This window comes from Meleagris gallopavo, chromosome 26 (assembly GCF_905368555.1).
Source record: "Meleagris gallopavo chromosome 26, MGAL_WU_HG_1.1, whole genome shotgun sequence".
Lineage (NCBI taxonomy): Eukaryota > Metazoa > Chordata > Aves > Galliformes > Phasianidae > Meleagris > Meleagris gallopavo.
Genome location: NC_139429.1, coordinates 3,555,365 through 3,574,087, shown reverse-complemented (window position 1 = coordinate 3,574,087; position 18,723 = coordinate 3,555,365). Strand labels below are relative to the sequence as shown.

General features: G+C 52.7%; 1 protein-coding gene across 2 annotated transcripts in view; it reads left to right on the top strand.

Annotated features, from left to right (window-relative positions):
* Nucleotides 1-18,723, top strand: part of SORL1 (sortilin related receptor 1) — a 35,626-nt gene that overhangs the window by 1,532 nt on the left and 15,371 nt on the right. For both annotated transcript variants that reach the window (XM_085209104.1, XM_085209105.1), the window contains exons 2-23: nt 4,700-4,816; nt 4,892-5,017; nt 5,740-5,901; nt 6,504-6,571; nt 7,184-7,364; nt 8,409-8,510; nt 8,654-8,823; nt 9,113-9,305; nt 9,881-9,998; nt 10,640-10,713; nt 11,874-11,962; nt 12,038-12,216; nt 12,726-12,912; nt 13,776-13,904; nt 14,120-14,205; nt 15,264-15,436; nt 15,894-16,025; nt 16,500-16,591; nt 17,238-17,484; nt 17,775-17,913; nt 18,180-18,353; nt 18,512-18,625. In XM_085209104.1, coding sequence (XP_085065230.1) covers nt 4,700-4,816; nt 4,892-5,017; nt 5,740-5,901; nt 6,504-6,571; nt 7,184-7,364; nt 8,409-8,510; nt 8,654-8,823; nt 9,113-9,305; nt 9,881-9,998; nt 10,640-10,713; nt 11,874-11,962; nt 12,038-12,216; nt 12,726-12,912; nt 13,776-13,904; nt 14,120-14,205; nt 15,264-15,436; nt 15,894-16,025; nt 16,500-16,591; nt 17,238-17,484; nt 17,775-17,913; nt 18,180-18,353; nt 18,512-18,625 — 3,052 coding nt within the window. The remainder of the gene's footprint in view (nt 1-4,699; nt 4,817-4,891; nt 5,018-5,739; nt 5,902-6,503; nt 6,572-7,183; nt 7,365-8,408; nt 8,511-8,653; nt 8,824-9,112; nt 9,306-9,880; nt 9,999-10,639; nt 10,714-11,873; nt 11,963-12,037; nt 12,217-12,725; nt 12,913-13,775; nt 13,905-14,119; nt 14,206-15,263; nt 15,437-15,893; nt 16,026-16,499; nt 16,592-17,237; nt 17,485-17,774; nt 17,914-18,179; nt 18,354-18,511; nt 18,626-18,723) is intronic.

Here is an 18,723-nt window from a genome sequence, read left to right as displayed (position 1 = left end):
TTTTCTCATTGCCTGAAGCTTTTGGAAGGGATTCGCTTGGAGCAATGAATTGCTCTCACTGGCAGCATTACACAAAACAGTTGCAGACTTTAATGCAAAAATTGGCCCTTCTGCTGCTTTTGGATGCAAGCAGATTAAAGCCCAGGTACCAGACCTCACCAGAACTTCACTAGGCCCACACAACCCTTCTGAACCATACAGTGCTTTACATCATGGCATCTGCTACAAAAGGAATGAGGACATAACCCCCATTGTGGTTTATGAACAAGAAGGAAAACAAAGCCACATGCTATACTTCTTGCTTCCAGTCACAAGCATCGTGTGGTCCCCACCCCTTCTGTGTCTCTGTTGCTCCCCTGATGCTGGCGAGGTTAGCAGAGGGACATCAGCAAGGTGACAGTGCTTGAGTGAGCCACTGAGAGCCCTGCAGGAGACCCTTCTCAGGGGCATGTGCTGCTCCCTGTGCTTGGCAGTGTGCTCAGCCATATGCTGTGTGTTGGCTCGCCCTGCCCTGGTGTAACCTCATGGCACTGCTCGTGCAGAGCTGCCCATCACTGCTGGAACGTAGCCAGGGGACTGATGGAGTGACACGTTGTGACAGCCAGAACTGGAGCTGGGGGTGCAACTCCAAAGCCACTGCGGCTTCTCCATGGCACTGCACAGCTTGGCAAATTTGGCAACGGGCTCTGGACACTGGATGGGTCATTTTTGCAATGCCACTGATGGGAAGCATCCCCTGGGCAGGACAAGTGCTGCCTATGCCCTTCAGCACTCCCTCAGTCCCTGTGAGCATCCAAAGCACTGCACACTGCCCAACCTACGGCTTCATTACAGTGGTGGAGACTCATCCTCATCCCTCCCTCTGGTTTTTCCATCCCGGCTATCCCTCAAATCCCATTCCATCTGTGGATAAACCAGCAAAGAACCACTCAGCCCGTGGACAGTACAAGAAGAAGGGCACATGAAGCTGCTGTTCCTGCTGCCTACCTGAGAGGTGATGCTACCTCATAGTACTGGTGTGGCAGCAGCAGACAGTGATGGATGGTACTGGGCAGGAGGTGAGCTCATCTGCTGGCCCTGCAAGGGGAAGGTGATGTGGGTTAGGGACAGCATTTGCAGCCATCACTGCCCACCTCAGCATCCACCTGTCCCTCCCGGGACCATAAAGTCAAATCATCTCAGAACCTCCTTCACTCCCAGGTGCCTGCTTGCTGGTGACCACCAGGTTCCATCGTTTTCTGGCTATTTACAATTGCACTGTAAGAGGACTACATGACCTTCCATCAGCCCACCCTTGAGGACCTCCCCAGCTGTCAGTGCTCAGAGAACCAGGCACTTCTGCATCCCACATGGATGACCACCAGCTCCTCCCCTGTGCTGTTATTCAGTGACCTTCATCTTTATGACAGCTTTGCAAAGCCCAGCAGAGAAGAATTCATCTCCTGTTAAAATCACTGCACTGAGATGACTTTGTGCAGGAGACATTCCCATCCCTGTTGCACTAAAGCTCTCACAGATGACCAAGAAAGCAACGCACTCACTGAGACAGCAGTCTCCTTCCTTGCCAGAGCAGCCTGCACGGTTCTGGTGGGCAGAAAGGTGTTTGGGTCCCTTGGTTGCAGCTTTGAGTGCCCCCATAAGCTGCCAGCATGCAGCAAGAACGATCCCAAGCACGGAGCACAGGAGCTCTTCTGAGGCTGTGAGCACCCTACAACCCACACCATGCTCTCTTTCTGCTCTCCAAAACAGAGAAATGTGCATTGCAGGATAAATGCCATCCTGCTCCATGACCAGAGAGATCAATCACAGCCCATCGGTCGTGAACTGTAATTAATTGTGACCTACATTACCCATGCCCTGGGTGCTGGCAGCACATCTTGGTACAGCTCCCCAGGCTCTGAACCCTATCTTTCCTCCCTTCCTTGCTCCTTCCTGGGGAAAAAACAGCACTCCTGACCCAACCCCAGATTTCCCCACTATCCTTTTCCTTTCCTTCAGGCACAACAGCAAAAGGAGAGCTCTGTTGACGGTAGCAGAGAGCAAACAGCTCTGCAAGCAGATGATTTTGGTATTAACACAATTAACAGGGGCCTGGCGCTCGCTGAAATGAGTCACTCGTGTTTCATATGGGTGATTTCAGGCCCTGGCATTTTCAGCCCGAGACACAGGCAGAGCTGTGGCAGGCACAGGAGGTGGCTTAAAATACCACGCAGGGATGGAACAGATGCTCTGTGCTGAGCAGAAGGTGCAGGAATGGAGCGTCGGTGGGATGCACGAGGAGCGATGCGTGCCACCAAACAACCATTGCAGTGCCACCAACGCAACGCATTGCAGCCCCCCATGATGCCATGACCCCCCCTTTGGCATTGCTCTTCTGCCACCCCAGTGCAGCGGGGGCTCAGGGAGCACGAGGGCTTGGCACCTCAAAGCCTCAGAGGCTTCATGCCTCGCCAACACGCTCACTTATCCTCGTAACAGCCTATTAATTATTCAGGAACGATCTCGGAACCGTGTTTGTTGTTAAGCATCCCATTTGCTGTTGCATAACAAGGATGGGAAGAAAGAGCCACGATCCCCACACGTCTCTTTCCCTCGTGCAGCCCTGGTGTGATGTTGACACCGGAGTGCTTCGTTATTAATAGCCCTTCCCTAGGTCGGGTCTGAATCCTACAGTGCTCAGTGCAGGACAAACCCTTCGATGCATGCTTTGCTCCAAAGCCCATTCTGAGGCAATGCCACGCACTGCAAGCACAGCCCATGTCCCCCACCCATCCCTGCACAGAGCTCACAGGGATGCCCTTCATGCCTGCTCCTGTGTGATGGCAGCTCCAGGGTTGCTGTCTTGCTCTAAACCAGGGGTTTTGGTTGTGGGGAGATGCTGTTAACAGAAAGAAAATATGAATGTGAGCAACACTACATAAACTATGTTAACTAGAGATACAAGCAGCCTCCCCTACATCTTGGCTTCATTTCTCCCCTCCTGGACTTCATTTGGCACCTTACATATTAGGAGGACAAATTAGAGTTTCATGCATATTTCATATATCCTTAATCACTTGGCAGAAAGCAAAACACAGCCCCATTACGATGATTTTCTACTAAGTGCTGTTTCCATTGGGCACCAGCCATTGCCTGCTCGTGGATCCAGGCAGCTCCTGAAGAAGGTTTGTCCATCAGGAGAAACTGGTGATAGTTGGCCCTAATGGGCTGCTCCAATTCGGGTGGCTCTGTGCAGAACCAGGGCTCAGCTGCTGCCCAGGCCTTGGCTCTGCTCACACAGCCCTGGTCCCCTCCTCAAGGACAGCCTCCGTCTGCAGTTCGGTCTCTTTGCTCATGGGGAATAATGCTTTAGAGGTCATTTGGCTGAGTTTAAAGCAGGGCACGGGTCAGAGCCTCCTCTTGTTTTGTTTCTCTAGCTAGCCTAGTGTCAGATTTCTTGCAGAACAACTTGCAAAGTGCTACTGAAAATGTCATGGAGGCGTCAACAAACACATCCTGGAGAAAACACATGGGGAGGAGATCAGGCTCTCCCCAGGAGGGGGCTTTTGGGCAGCTCGCTGCTGCTGACCCATCGTTGCTGCAGCCATAGACCCAAAAGAGTGGCACTAAACAGCTCCTGCTTGTGGAGGAGTCAGATCTGATGGAAAAGGGAAAAAGGGGGATGCTGAGGTGGGGACACAGAGCTGCCATGGGTTTCACACTGCAGGTTGTGCGTGGGGGAACATCAGTCTCTCCTTCCTCCCTGCATCCCCAAGGTCTCACTGCCCCCGCTGCTGGGTGCACTGCCTGCAGTCCTACATCTCTGCTCTGAGCCCCAGGTGGGGGCACACAGCCCAGGCAGCTGCAGGCACCGGCCCTGGGAGATGCTCACTGTCCCCCTGTTTGCTTTCTAATTTGCTCCTTTTTTTCCCTTTGCACAAGCCCATTACGTAAGAGGGATTTGGGGACTTCTGTTTCACTTGCCTCTCTTGGAATAAAGCCATCGTTTTTTCCACGCGTTTCTTTGCCCATCACTGGGGAGGGGGGGAGGAGGAGGGAACTGCTGGGTACCAGCCCTAAGCAGGGCTTAGCCCTGTATTTCTACAGCTCCCTACAGACGCTGTGTTTTGCAGAGCAGCACCTCCAGCCCCGCCGCAGCGATGCTGCGATAGCTTCCCCATAGAAACCAGCCCTCCTCTGCTGCTGCCAGGTACAGTGTGAGCACAGGCAGCAGTGGGTTTGCTTGCGTCTGTTTTGGATACCTGCACGTCCTTCTAAGCACGGAGATCACTGTAGGAAGGTGACTCTGTTTGCGTTGGCCCTTTGCCTAGCCAGCCCGGTTTGTATCGCTTCTCCTTCCTCGGTTTTAGTTTTGCTTCTGGTCATCTCACAAATCCTCTTTCTCTGAGGAAGAATAAATGAGTGCTGAGGCCTTCAGACTCATGGGTTGCACAGTGTGCTCGCAGCAGATCCTTCACCACCTCCTCCCTGAGGAAGGTCTGTCTCAGTGCTTTAACCACTTGGCAGCTCACAGTGAGCACTGAAATCCAAGCCCTGGTCCATGCCCTGTAGCCCTAACCCTCACCCTGAACCCACAGGGTCCTGTTGACCCCGGTATTGCTTCTGTCCTGTTCAGGTTTGAAAGCCTTATCCCATTGCATGCATTCCCCAGGAGAAGGGGACCCCGTGCTCCGGCTCACGGTGCCCATTCCCTTTGCAGGTCAGCCTCAATGACTCCCACAACCAGATGGTCGTTCACTGGGCAGGAGAGAAGAGCAACGTGATCGTGGCCTTGGCCAGAGACAGCCTGTCCCTGCTGGGCCCCAAAAACAGCGACGTAAGTGCTGTGAGCTGCCTGTCCCCTGCCTGGCGTCCTGCAGCCCTGCTCCTGTAACCGGGTCTCTTGCTGCAGGTTTACATCTCTTATGACTACGGGAAGAGTTTTAAAAAGATTTCGGAGCGGTTCAGCTTTGGGGATGGGAACAGCAGCGCGGTGGCCATCGCTCAGTTCTACCACAGCCCGGCCAACAACCAGCGGGTGAGCGGGGCTGAGGGGGGCACGGTGCCCTGTGGTGCCCCTCGGGGTGCAAGAGACTGAGGGGGTGGGATGCTGGGGGGCTGCACCCACAGCGGCTTGTGCTAACAGAGTTAGGGGCTGTGCGCCCATCATCATCATTAAGGTTGGAAGAGATGTCTCAGATCCCCAGGCACGACTCCAGCCCATCCCCACAACGCCCACCAACCGTGTCCCCACATATCACAATTCTTGGACACTTCCAGGGATCCCCACCTCCCTGGGCAGCCTGTGCCAGTGCCCAACCACTCTTTGAGAGAAGAAATGTCTCCCAGTACCCTTCCCTGGGACAATGAAGGCCATTACCTTTCATGATCTTGTGGCACACTTAAGTTTACCTACACCAAAGCCACCTCTCTTCTGGCCAAAGCTCTCCTGCAGTGGTTTGAGCCATCCTGGCTCTGCAGCTCTCCATCCCTATGAATATTCCCATCTCCAAAGCTGGGTTGGGAGCACTGGGCATGGATACACTGACCCACATAGCTGAATCATGCCAAAACCCCACTCTGCACACAGCAATTGTTGGCTTCAGGGACCTCAGGAAGCAACAGAATGTGGTAGAAGTGTGGGAACAAGATCCTCTCCTCCAGAGTTCTCCCTCTCAGGTGCTCCCCAGGACTTGTTGCTCTCATGGGTAGCTTGAGCCCTGCTCTGATTTTCTTCCTTCTTGGTCCTTCTCTCCCCAGTATATCTTTGTGGATGCCTTTGTCCCTTACCTCTGGATCACCACTGACTTCTGCAAGAGCATCCAGGGCTTCTCGATCCCCTTTAGGGCAGCAGATCTCCTTCTGCACAGCAGGAACCCCAACCTGGTCCTGGGCTTTGACAGATCCCACCCCAACAAGCAGGTGAGCACAGCTGCCAAGGCACGAGGGCCCTGGTTTTATCCCAATCACTCCTGACTTCCTGATGGGGAAGAGAGGAACCTAAGTCAGAAACCTACAGTGCTTAATGCGTGCATGTGGTTTGCCCTTGTGGAGACTGGGATCTGGAGTGGGGCTGGTGTGCCTGCGGGTTGGTATGTTTATTGCTGCTGCTGTTGCTGGTGAAATGACATACCATCTCTGCTCAGGAACTTTGCCCTCCTCCCACCCGCAGCTGGGCAGTGGCAGAGCACTCCTGTGGCTGTGACATGCTGCAGGAGGGAGAGGCTCTGCCCGCAGGTTTACCTTTGCAATCACACACGCCACGAGCACTTTAGAGCAAGTTATTTTTATTTCTGAGTTCCTGTACAACCAGGCGGCTCTATAAAGTGAAGGCAGTGTTTTCCTGCTCGGGTGGTTCTCACCCAGGCAGGGAAGTTGTGGACATGGTGCAGCTTTAAGGTGGATGTGTCCCTGTCTTCCTTCTGCTGCCTGAGCTTTGGTGTCTTGGAGGTTGCCCTCCCTTGGGTTGCACACTCTGAGAGCACTGCAAGATCCAGGCTCATCTCTCACCTTTCCCATTGCAGCTCTGGAAATCAGATGACTTTGGCCAGACCTGGATAATGATACAGGAGCACGTGAAGTCATTTTCCTGGTATGTGCTGTAGCCTTGTGTTCCATCCAGCTCCCTCCCTCCTGGCTTTCTGTCTCCCTGTACCGCAGAGCTCCCAACCCCATCCCTAGGCTGAGCATTCTTCTTTCTTGGCCACCAGAGCTGCTCTGACAGTCAGCTGTCATGACCAACATTCAGGTCCCTCCTGTTCTTATCCCCACCATCTCAGCCATTTCACCACATGCCTTGCAGATTTCCAGCTCATCTCCTCAGGGTCACACAAGAAGGGACATCCCCTGACAAACAGGGCTTGTGACATCTCCAACCCCATCCTTCCTGGCCTTAGCTGTGACACAAATAGGAAGCTCAGAGCCTCGGATAACATCAGGAGGCGAACACACCCATGCAAAACTTCATTACAATTACATTCCCCACATTGTGACCAGTCCTCCTTCCCCTCTTGGAGTTCCTGGGCCGTGCAGATCCTTATCCCCCTTTCTGGGCTCTGCACCCTGCTGCGGCCAGGGCTGCTCCTGTTTCCCCAGACCCTGCATGCCAAACACATCTCTTTAAAGGGCTTTGACTCCTCTGTGCCTTCTGCATTGCTCTGTGAGTGCAACAGTGATGAAAACTTGTTCATTCTTTGCTGTCCAGGGGCGTCGAGCCCTACGATAAGCCCAACACAGTGTACATCGAGCGGCATGAGCCGTCTGGCACCTCCACTGTGATTCGCAGCACAGATTTCTTCCAAAGCCGAGAAAATAAAGAGGTGATCCTGGAGGATGTTGATGACTTTCAACTCCGGGACAAATACCTGTTTGCCACCAAGGCCGTGGTGAGTCCCCGCAGCCTTCAGCTCACCACGCTGGTCCTGCAGATGGAGCAGTGCTTGCTGTGATGTTGCTGCCCTGCATGTCAGCAGAGTGGGCAGAAGTAGGTCAGGCTGTAGAGCACCGGGGCTGGAAACGCATGGGGTGGATGCGGAGGCAGGAGGGGGGACAGGGCTTGGTGAATGGAGGCCAGTTGTCAACAGGGATTAGATCAAGCACAAGCTGGGACCAAGCAGTCTTAAATGCTGCAGCGTGGCTTATCTGTGCTCTCACTGAGGGCGAGTTCTTCACAGATGACCAGAGACACCATGCTAGAACCCAAGGAGCAATTTCATTTTTGGAAGATGCAAGCATTGCTTTCCCCTTGCTGCTGCCACTTTTTCAAGAGCACTTTGCCCTTTGCAGATGGCTCTTAATGCTCTCACCCTGCATCCCCAGCAACGTCACCCCAACCTGAAGAGCACTTTCAGCTTCTCAGAAATCTCTCTTGCAACTTCCAGGGCGCATTGCCTTGGCTCTGTGCCTGCTGTGGTTAGCAGGGGATGTTATCTGGGTGCTCTGATGGGGCTTGGTGAGATGTGGGGGTGGCCGGTGTCCCCATGGAGATGGCAGCCCATCCTCACAGCCCTCAGGGACTAGAAAGGCGTGGGGACTTCCTGACTCCTGCTCCCCTCCCCGGGAGCTGTGGTTGCTTGGTGATGTGGAGTCAGGGAAAATCAGGCCGCTTATTTTTGGAGCCTAAATCTGGGTTTGGGTGCTTACCATTGGCAACCTGCGCAAAACACATTGCCCCCAGCTTTTGCTTTTTTGGCTCGATGCTGGTGTCTTTTCCTTCGTGCAACTCATTAAAAATAGGAAGGCAAGGACAGGCTGTTCTGCTCCAAACCAGTCTCTGTGCCTCCACCTGAGCCACCAGAACAGGCAGCAGGAAGCATGCTTGTATTCACTGCTCTCAGGGATGCCATCCCCACAGTGTTGGTTCAGGCACAGGGATGAGGGTAATTCTGGGGTTTGGAGCCACTCCTGATGTTTCTCTCTGCTCCCTGTAGCGCTTGCTGGGCAGCTTGCAGCCAGCATCAGTTCAGCTCTGGGTTTCCTTCAACCGCAAGCCGATGCGGGTGGCCCAATTCGTTACCAAGCATCCAATTAAGGTAAGCAGTGGATGACCTCCGTGCTGCAGGGTGGAGAATTACTGCTAGCTATCTATGAGGAAATGCTACACTGACCTGTATGCAAACCCTGCTCCTGTGCCCATGCATTTAAAGCCTGCACACCACTCCTTTGCTTCCCACAGGAGTACTACATCGCCGATGCATCGGAGGACCAGGTGTTTGTGTGCGTCAGCCACGATGACAACCGCACCAACCTCTACATCTCGGAAGCAGAAGGCCTGAAGTTCTCCCTGTCTTTAGAAAATGTGCTCTACTACAGCCCAGGAGGAGCAGGCAGTGACACTCTGGTCAGGTAGTGTGCTCCAAAGTACACAGTATCATCATAAAGTGTCTTAGGTTGGAAGGGACCTCAAAGGTCATCCAGTTCCATCATCTGGCCATGAGCAAGGTTGCCAAGTACTACGTCAGGGTCAGGTTGCCCATGGCTCCATCCAGCCTGGCCTGGAGCACCTCCAGACAGATCCCTGGGCACATCACTCATCACCAGCCTCCACCTGGACATAGAACTGCTGACCACAACCCTGTGGCTGTGGCCATCCCACCAACTCTTGATTCTTTATCCCCTTGGCATTCCCTTGCAGATATTTTGCCAATGAGCCTTTTGCTGACTTCCACCGTGTCGAAGGTGTGAGAGGTGTGTACATTGCCACGCTGCTCAACGGCTCCTTCAGCGAGGAGAACATGCAGTCCGTCATCACTTTTGACAAGGGAGGCACCTGGGAGCCCCTGCAGCCTCCGGCAGAGACACGCTATGGGGAGAAGACACACTGTGAGGTGAGAGCTGAGCCAAGCTCCCAAAAGACAGAGGGGTCCATGGGCTGAGCTGCCTGCATGGGAAATCCCCTCATTAAATGGTATCCCGGGCTCCATCAGCAGAGGGGTGGCTGGCAGGGACGGGGAGGTGATTGTCCCCCTCTACTCTGCTCTTGTGAGGCCCCATCTGGAATACTGTGTCCTAAAGGGAGCCTACAAACAGGAGGGGAATCAACTCTTTGAGAGGGTAGATAACAGCAGGACAAGGGGATATGGTTTTAAGTCGAGGGAGGGAAGATTTAGGTTGGATGTCGGGGGAAGTTCTTTAGTATGAGAGTGGTGAGGTGCTGGAACAGCTGCCCAGAGAGGCTGTGGATGCCCCATCCATCCCTGGAAGTGTTCAAGGCCAGGTTGGATGGGGCCCTGGGCAGCCTGGTCTGGTGTTAAATGGGGAGGTTGGTGGCAGGGGGTTGGAGATTCGTGATCCTTGAGGTCCCTTCCAACCTGGGCTATTCTGTGATTCTGTGATTCCAAAGCAGAGGCTGCAGGATGAAGTGGGACTGAGGCACTGATGATAGCGTGCTTTGCTTCCCCAGCTTTCCCAGGGCTGTTCCCTCCATCTGGCCCAGCGCCTGAGCCAGCTGCTGAATTTCCAGCTGCGGAGGATGCCCATCCTGTCCAAAGAGTCGGCACCAGGACTGATCATTGCTACCGGTACCATTTTTCCTTCTGTTGCTGCCCAGGGGCTTGGGAGCACGTTATTTTCAAGGCGTGAGGAATTGGGTGGCATCTCATTTGTAGATGCAATTAAAAAAAAATATGGAGTTTACATACATAAGTTGGACTCAATGATCCTTATAGGTCCCTTCCAACTCAGAGTGTTCTACGATTCTATGAAGTGCAATTAAATGGTGCATTTTGCTGCCCTCTTCTGCACTGCAGTCCCTGTAATGCCAGTATGTACATGTCAGTGTAGTGTGGTGACATTGCAAACCTTGCCCGCTTCAATCCACTCCTCTTTCCTGCCCCTTCCCAGCTGGAGGGTTCCTTGGACGTGCAGGAATTGCTGTTTGTTTCACTTCTTTGCTGTAGAAAACAAATGATGGAACATTTGCAGAACCACCAGCTCATTTTGTTTGATCATGTTTATAGCCATATGTTTTTCCCCAGCTGCTTTTAAAACTTGCGATAGTCCTTAAAATATTTGATTTTAAGAGCGTTGGTTTACAATGGGAAAAATCAGCTCCTCCATCACGGCATTTTGCTCACAGACCAGAATAACTTCGAGGCAGCTGCCTTCATTTAAGCGGCCGCTGTGTCTACCTGCAGAGGGATGATTGTTCTCATTCTCCTAGGCTCCATTGGCAAGAGCATGGCGAAGAAAACCAACGTCTACATCTCGAGCAGCGCTGGGGCGAGGTGGAGAGAGGTAAGGGCTCTGGTTGGCAGCTCAGCACGCTGACAGCAGCACGGATTGAGGAGCTGCAGCCCATAGGCAGTGAAGGTGACCTCTGTGCACACATCGAAGAGCTGCAGCCAGAAGATGCTGAATGCCCCTTTTAGCAAAACCAACTTTGGATGTAGGAGCAGGCGTGGTTGCCTCGTGCTGAAGGCAGCGGGTTCAGATGCAGCCTGAGCTCTGTTTGTTCAGCTCATAGAACGTGTCCTCGGCGCAGGTCAGCCGGTCCCTTGTGGACAGGACTGACAGGCAGAGCTCTGCACAGTGCCTGGAGAGGCTCCAGCCTCTTCCCAGACCGCGGGATGCTGCCCTAAGTGTATGCAGATCTGGTGCTGTTTACAGAGCGAGTGTTTGGGCTGCGGCGGTATTTTTGGTCTGCCTGTGCATTCTGCTGTGAACATAATATGGTATTTCAACATCTGCAAGCGGTTTCATCGCATGCATTAGGCAGCCTCCTTTTCCTCCCCTTAAGTACCCTGTGGGCAGGGTTAGTGCCGGGCATGCCGCGGGTCTGGCTGCTACCACAACCCCTGGATTTCAGTGGAACTGTAGTGTTCATGGACAGAGAGAGCAGCCGACTGCTGTGTCTGTGCAATCTTCCTCTGGCTCGCAGGCAGTTTTGCTTTGCAGAGCAATTAAACCCCATCAGGAACAAGCAGAGCCTGGGCACACCGCACAGAGCTGCGCCTTTGTGCTCCGTGCAGAGGGGTGGAACGGCCTCACACTGCTGTTGCTCAGCTGGGAGCACAACACAACATTTTCTTCCTGGTTATGGAAGCTGCTGGAAGGCTTATTGCTCTGCAGAGCGCTGTTCTGGTCTCAAAAAGCAGATAAAAGGCACCAAAGTGTTCAGTGACCCTTGCAGAGCATCCCCAGGCAGGTTGGAGCATGGTGGAGCTGGGTGGATCTGTGCTTTCTGTTTTGAACCCGGAAAGGAAAGCGAAAGTGGTTCTATGCTGAAGGGAAACACAAATGGTCTCTTTCTGAAGGTGACATGCTGTGCTGCAGGTGATCTCAGCACTCCACTGGGGCATCCTAATGCACAGGAACAACGTGGGGTGTGCAGAATGCCCTGGCACTCTGTATCCCCATGCCTGACCTTCTTCCTTTCACCACTGTTTCTCTTCCAGGCACTGTCAGGACCCCACTACTACACCTGGGGTGACCACGGGGGCATCCTGGTGGCCATCGCACAGGGCACAGAGACCGACCAGCTCAAGTAAGGGCTGCAGCACAGAGCTGGGATGCCAGGTGGAGTTTCCCCATTGCAGCCACCCCCATCCTTTTCCTGCAGGTACAGCACCAACGAGGGAGAGACGTGGAAATCCTTCACCTTCTCAGAGAAGCCAGTGTTTGTGTATGGGCTGCTGACAGAGCCTGGGGAGAAAAGCACCATCTTCACTATCTTTGGTTCCTACAAGGAGAACGGCCACAGTTGGCTCATCCTGCAGGTCAACACCTCCGACGTGCTGGGTGAGCATCCTGCCCTGGCTGTTAATGCTGTCACCGAACCCCATCTCTCATCACTGAGGGATTTGTTCGACAGGAACGTTGAAGAAAAAAAGCCTTCTGAAGGCTTTGCCCATGAATGTTTTATAACTGGATCCGGCTTTGATTGCGAGGCAGCGTTTTAATCAAAGAGCAGTTAAGCTCAGCAGAGGAATTTGCTCGACTGAAATTCGTAGCGGATTCCCCTGGTGTTTTGTTAGAAGTGGATCTGTTTGGCATCCAGAACGGCTCCGGTTAAACGAGGCACTGCAATTCCCCATCAGTGCAGCAGAGCTACTGGGCTGAGCATCGCTGCCGTCTGTCTTGGGCTAAAAACCTTGTGATCCAGGGCAAAACATTCATCTCATGCCAACAAAGGGCATTCTTGTAGGGTGCCAATGGTCTCTGCAGAGCTGCTCCCACGTCCCAGGTCCAGGTGCCCCATAGTGCAGTCTGGGGTGCCCACCTTTGACCCAATCTTGTCCCTTCTCTAGGGGTCCCATGCACAGAGAATGACTACAAGCTGTGGTCGCCCTCAGATGAGCGAGGCAATGAGTGCTTACTGGGGCATAAAACTGTTTTCAAAAGGAGGACTCCTCATGCGACGTGTTTCAATGGGGAAGATTTTGACAGGCCTGTCATGGTCTCCAACTGCTCGTGTACCAGGGAAGACTTTGAATGGTAAATACCAATTAATTTCCTTTGGTCTGGGTTGTACGTCTGAGATAAATATCTGTGACCAATTGCTCTGAGTGGACACACATCCAATTTACCCTGCCCTTTGTATCACTGCTTGATTTTATAGCAAGGAGGAAACTAAATAGACTGAAAACATCCTTTCATTAATAATGGGGCGTGAGACTTAATTAATGTCCCTCGAGACTTTGGGAAACCTCTGAAAGGTTCTATACAAGAGGAAGATATTGTTAATCCATCACCTTCTTTCAAATGACGGCAGACAATTTACTGTCACACGCAGAGATGCTCTGCAGTGCAGCCCTGTGACCTCACAGCCGCAGGAATGCAGCTGTCCCTGCAGACTCATTTCATCTGCAGCTGAGACCTCACAGCTGTCAGGATTAGGGAATGGGTTCTGGCACTCAGAGGCAAAGGCTTGGGTTTAGTAAGTGAATGGCTTTTGGCTGAGCTTTCACCTACAGTCCTGTCTGTCACTTGCTGAGATCCAAGAGGAATCTGGTTCATCACAAGCCAGCTGGGAACCTTTGAACCACAGCAAAACCAGAGTGGTATAGCCTCCTCCGTGGCGTTTCCCAACCAGCAGCACACCACAGCTCCCATCTTACAGATGGGAATGCTGAGGTGCAGACATGGGCCAGCTGGCAGGGAGCCCAGCCCCAGCGGTCAGCATGGGGAGGCTCATTGGTGGTGGAGAAAAGTCCTAAGGAAAGAAGCTAAGATGCACAGCTAAATATTAGCGTACAGCTAGACACTGGACTTCTGAGATCTTCACACTTTGCAAAAAAATAGCACAGCAAAGCAGTCCTTCACTCCCTTCCCTGCTAACATCACATCTCTCCTTGCAGTGATTTCGGCTTTAAGCTGAGCGAGGATCTCTCTCTGGAAGTTTGCATCCCAGACCCCGAGTTTGCAGGGAAGCCCTATGACCCACCAGTACCGTGCCCCGTGGGCTCAACCTACAGGAGGACTCGAGGGTAGGTGTTGTGCTTGGGAGCCCCATCATCTAAGGACTGATATTTATCATGATGTAACCAAACACATGCACACGCACCTCGCAGGTGACAGTAAGTGGACTGCATGCTGAGACATACAGCACATCTAGTTTGTAGCTGAGAAGCACTGGCTGCTTCTCAGTGAACACAGTGGTTACCAGTGCTCCTGCAACAGCAATGAATTCTGTGTGTTGCAGCTACCGGAAGATCTCTGGGGACACCTGCATGGGTGGTGACATCGAGTCGCGGCTGGAGGGGGAGATGCTGCCATGCCCACTGGCTGGTGAGTGCGTGAGCACAGCTTCAGCCCGTGCTGCTTTCATTAACTGGAATTATCATGAATTAGGCACTAATTAGTGATGCCTACTGAGGCCATGCCAAAGGCTGCCCTTTTATCCTTATACCCATACCCAGTGAGACATCACCTCCATGCCTACTTACTCTCAAACATCCAAGGCACTGACTTACTCCTGTGCCCGCACGCTGCCAGCTATTTGCATTCTGCTCTGTGCTGCTGTAATTTAATCTGCTGTCATGCTGCAGCTTGAGCCTGGGGCGGGTTTGATGCAGGCTGGTGTAGGTTCAGCCTTCCTCCCCGCTCAGCACCAACATGCTCCTCACCCCGCCGTGCCCTGTGAGCTATTTAGAGAGTTGCAAAGAGCCCGAAAAACAAACCCTTGCTTCCTCAATTCTGTGGTGTCTCACACCATGGTAACACTTTCATGTGCGGTGTCTGTTTCTTAGCTCCATATAATCCCATTTGGGGTGTGTAGCCAAAGCTGCTCTCTGACATCAGCCCCACTTGTTAATAGCATTAATGGACTTTACCTGCAGCATGCAATGCCTGGCAGTTCACTCCCAGGCCAGTTTGGTTCTGCACAAACTGAGAACACAACCCCTCTGGGGGTATTTCCCATTGGAAAGTATCCTCCAGGACTCCCAGGTTTGCAGCATGTTTATGTTTTTCATGAGAACTCAGAGGAATGAGGAGATCAGTGTTTTGTTTCTAGTTGGCAGCAGGCTAATGTGGCAAGATACCGGTCACAGTGCTTTCTGCCATCCCTACCTCCTCCTTCAGCCCTCTGAGATAAACAATAGCTGCAGTGTTGGTGCGAGGGAATAAGGGGAGCGCGTAAGGCTATTAGCTTATTCTAATTAGCCTAAATCCCATTGAGACAAAGGGCCTTTGCCTCCCTTCCACTTGCTCTGCTGAAACCTGGAACACATGCTCACTGCGATGAAAAAAATCTCCAATTTCCTCTTCACCCCACGAGCACCCCAAAAACCACAGAATCACCAAAAAAACCAAAAAAAAACAAAAAACCCAACTCTGTCCCGCAGAGGAGAACGAATTCATCCTGTATGCCACCCGCTACTCCATCCACCGCTACGACCTCACCTCTGGGCTCAGCCAGGAGCTGCCGCTGGCTGGGCTGCGCGGGGCGGTCGCCCTCGACTTCGACTATGAGCACAACTGCCTCTACTGGGCCGATGTCACACTGGACATCATCCAGGTGAGCAGGGATTCACCAGGACAGAAGCGGTAGCCTGAGAGTCAGCATCTTGTTTTTGGCATTTCTCATCTGCCTGCTGTTGTAGAATCGATCATAGAACAGCTTGGGTTGGAGGGGAGCTTGATGATCAGTGTGGCCGTGTAGTGCATTAATCTCAAATAGTGCTGAGCTCGGGGCATCGGGCTCCACAGCTGAAATATTTCCCACAAAATGTATGATTCTGTCTTTTCTGGATGGTTTGACCCAGAAATTTTGGGATCTTTGGTTGAAACCTGACAAATCAAGATGCTTTTGCTTCCTGTGGCATACACTGATATGGATATCTTCAGAATTATTCACTTTCTCATTTTCTTTCCTAGGGAAGTAGAAAACAGATATACACACCTGGCAGTGCTAACCTCAAGGCTGGGAAGTTTCTGCTTTTTTAGTCCTTTTTTTCTCCTTATTTTTCCTCTAGCGTCTTTGTCTCAATGGCAGCTCTGGGCAAGAAATAATCATAAGCACTGGGTTGGAAACGGTGGAAGCTTTGGCCTTCGAACCACTCAGCCAGTTGCTGTACTGGGTCAATGCTGGAATTCCCAAAATTGAGGTACAGTCACATCACCTGTGCTGCAGGGGGAACTGCCCCAGTGTGCCTTTGGGGTCCCATTGCTGACTGCCAACCTGCTCCCCACACTGCACTGGGTTCACAAAGCATCTCAGAATCATTTCTGTTGTAGAAAAAATCTTCAGGATCACTGAATCTAGCCATCAGCCTGCCCTACTGAGCCCCATCACTAACCCCTGTCCCTTAGAGCCTCATCAAGACATCTCTTCAATACCTCCAGCGCTGCCTTGGCAGCCTGTTCCATTGTCCAGCCACCCTTTCCATGCAGAAATTCTTCCCAATAACCGACCTAAACCTCCTCTGACACAGCTGTTATCCACTGCCCCACAGTGCAGCTCCTTGTGCCCATGGCACCTGTTTGATTGGGATAGTATGATTTACTGCCACAGTTTTTATGCAGTTTCTCTCCATACAGCCTGCAACCAGCACAATCCTCTTCTTTTGTTATGACTCCAGGTTGCCAATCCAGATGGAGACCTGCGTCTCACTGTCCTCAACTCCTCCATCCTCGAGCGACCCAGAGCCCTTGCGCTGGTGCCCCGAGAAGGGTAAGCAAGGATCCCCCACCTGCAGTCAGACCCCTTGTACCACGCAGATCAAGTCCTCCCCTTCAATGCCACAGCCACACAAGAGGAACCTGGGGGAGATGCTGCATGGAAGGCTTATCGCAGAATCATGGAATGGCTTGGGTTGGAAGGGACCTTAAAGATCATCTAGTTCCAGCCCCCTGCCATTGGCTGCTTGCCCCCACCAGATCAGGCTGCCTAGGGCCCCATCATAGCCTCGTGTACTTCCAGGGTTGGGGCATCCACAGGTTCTCTTGGCAGCAGTTTCAGTGCTAGGAGGGAGCAGTGAGGACCCCAGTGCCGTGTCACTGATGTCACACTGGTAGACTTGAGCTCCGTTTGGCACATGGCCAGCAGAGCATGACAAAACCTCAACAACCACTTCTGCAGCTCATGGCTAGGTAACCTCCAGCTGCACTCGTGCCCCCACAAACTGCAGCTCGGTAAGCCTGCCTTCTGCTCACAGATGCAACGCTGCTCTCATTTGAATTGCAAAGAGCTCCTTTCCCCAAAGACACATCTTGCAAGAGACAGGGAATGCAAAGTGCTCACGTCTCTGCTTGATAACTCGCTCCCTTGTGACAAGCTGTGCTGTTCCTGTTGCGGGTAAGCTCTATGCCTGTTGCAGGCTGATGTTCTGGACGGACTGGGGAGACTCCAGGCCTGGCATTTACAGAAGTGACATGGATGGTTCCTCGGCTGCCTGCATCGTCTCAGAAGGTGTGCGGTGGCCCAATGGCATCTCTGTGGACGACCACTGGATCTACTGGACTGAGGCTTACATGGATAGGATTGAGAGGGTGGATTTCAATGGGTTGCAGAGATCTGTCATCTTGGACAGCCTCCCACACCCCTATGCCATCGCTGTATTTAAGGTACTGCTGCAGCCAGCCATTTCCACTTTGTCCACATTTCCATTGCACGGTGGGAGCACTTAGCACACTGGGTTTGGTGGGAAGGAGCTAGCATGATGCTCACTCTATTTCTGCTCTGGACATGTTCCCCAAAACTCCCGCACTTAACAACTCCTGCTTCCACTCCCGCTCAAATCCCAGTCCATGTCTTCCTCATCATCCTCCCCGAGGGCTGGGAGGGATTTTCACTCTGCTGCCCTGTGGCTGTGGGTGCTCAGCTGCTTTAGTGCTTAACAGTGTGTGCCCTTCAGAACGAGATCTACTGGAATGACTGGTCACAGCTGAGCATCTTCCGGGCGTCCAAAAACAGTGGCTCAAGGATGGAGACGTTGGTCGGCCGATTAAACGGGATCATGGACATGAAAATCTTCTACAGAGGAAAGACGACAGGTAGTTAAAAGCACAAGGTTATCTTTGCTGGGGATATTGATCCAGGCACCCACCCCATAGCTCAGGTCACAGAGCACGGCTTTCCATGCCAAGCGTTGTATGGGCTCTCTGAGCTGCATCACCAAGCAGTGGACTACGATTGTCAGAGCACTTCCCTAGCCTGCAGAAACATGGGGCTGCAACCTCAAACTGGGATGGGGGTGGGATGGGGCTTCCTGCTTGCATACAGCCCCTGTTGATGGTGTCCCCTTCCTCCCCGATGCCAGGACAGAACGCCTGCATTGCCCACCCCTGCAGCTTGCTCTGTTTGCCCAAGTCCAACAACGGCCGGAGCTGCAAGTGCCCCGAGGGCGTTTCCAGCACCGTGCTGCCCTCAGGGGAGGTGAAGTGTGACTGTCCTCATGGCTACAGCATGAAGAACAACACCTGCGTGAAGGAAGGTAACACCAGGCTTGGTTCCTGCTGTTGTCGTTAGAGGCGGCAGCTTCTTCCACTGACGACCTTCCCAGCTGCCCTTGGGACAAGGAGTGCATCTGATATCCAAGAACACGGCGTCATGCCTCACTCCAGCTTCTTTTTGTTTTCCCCTCTGCACCAGAAAACACGTGTCTGCCCAACCAGTACAGATGCTTCAATGGGAACTGCATCAACAGCATTTGGCAGTGTGACAACAACAATGACTGCGGGGACATGAGCGATGAGAAGAACTGCCGTGAGTGTCTCATGGTGGCATTTGCCCATCCCAGTTTCGATGTCTGCTGCATCAGCACTGCATCTGAGCTGATGTCCCACGCTCCCTTTGTAATCATG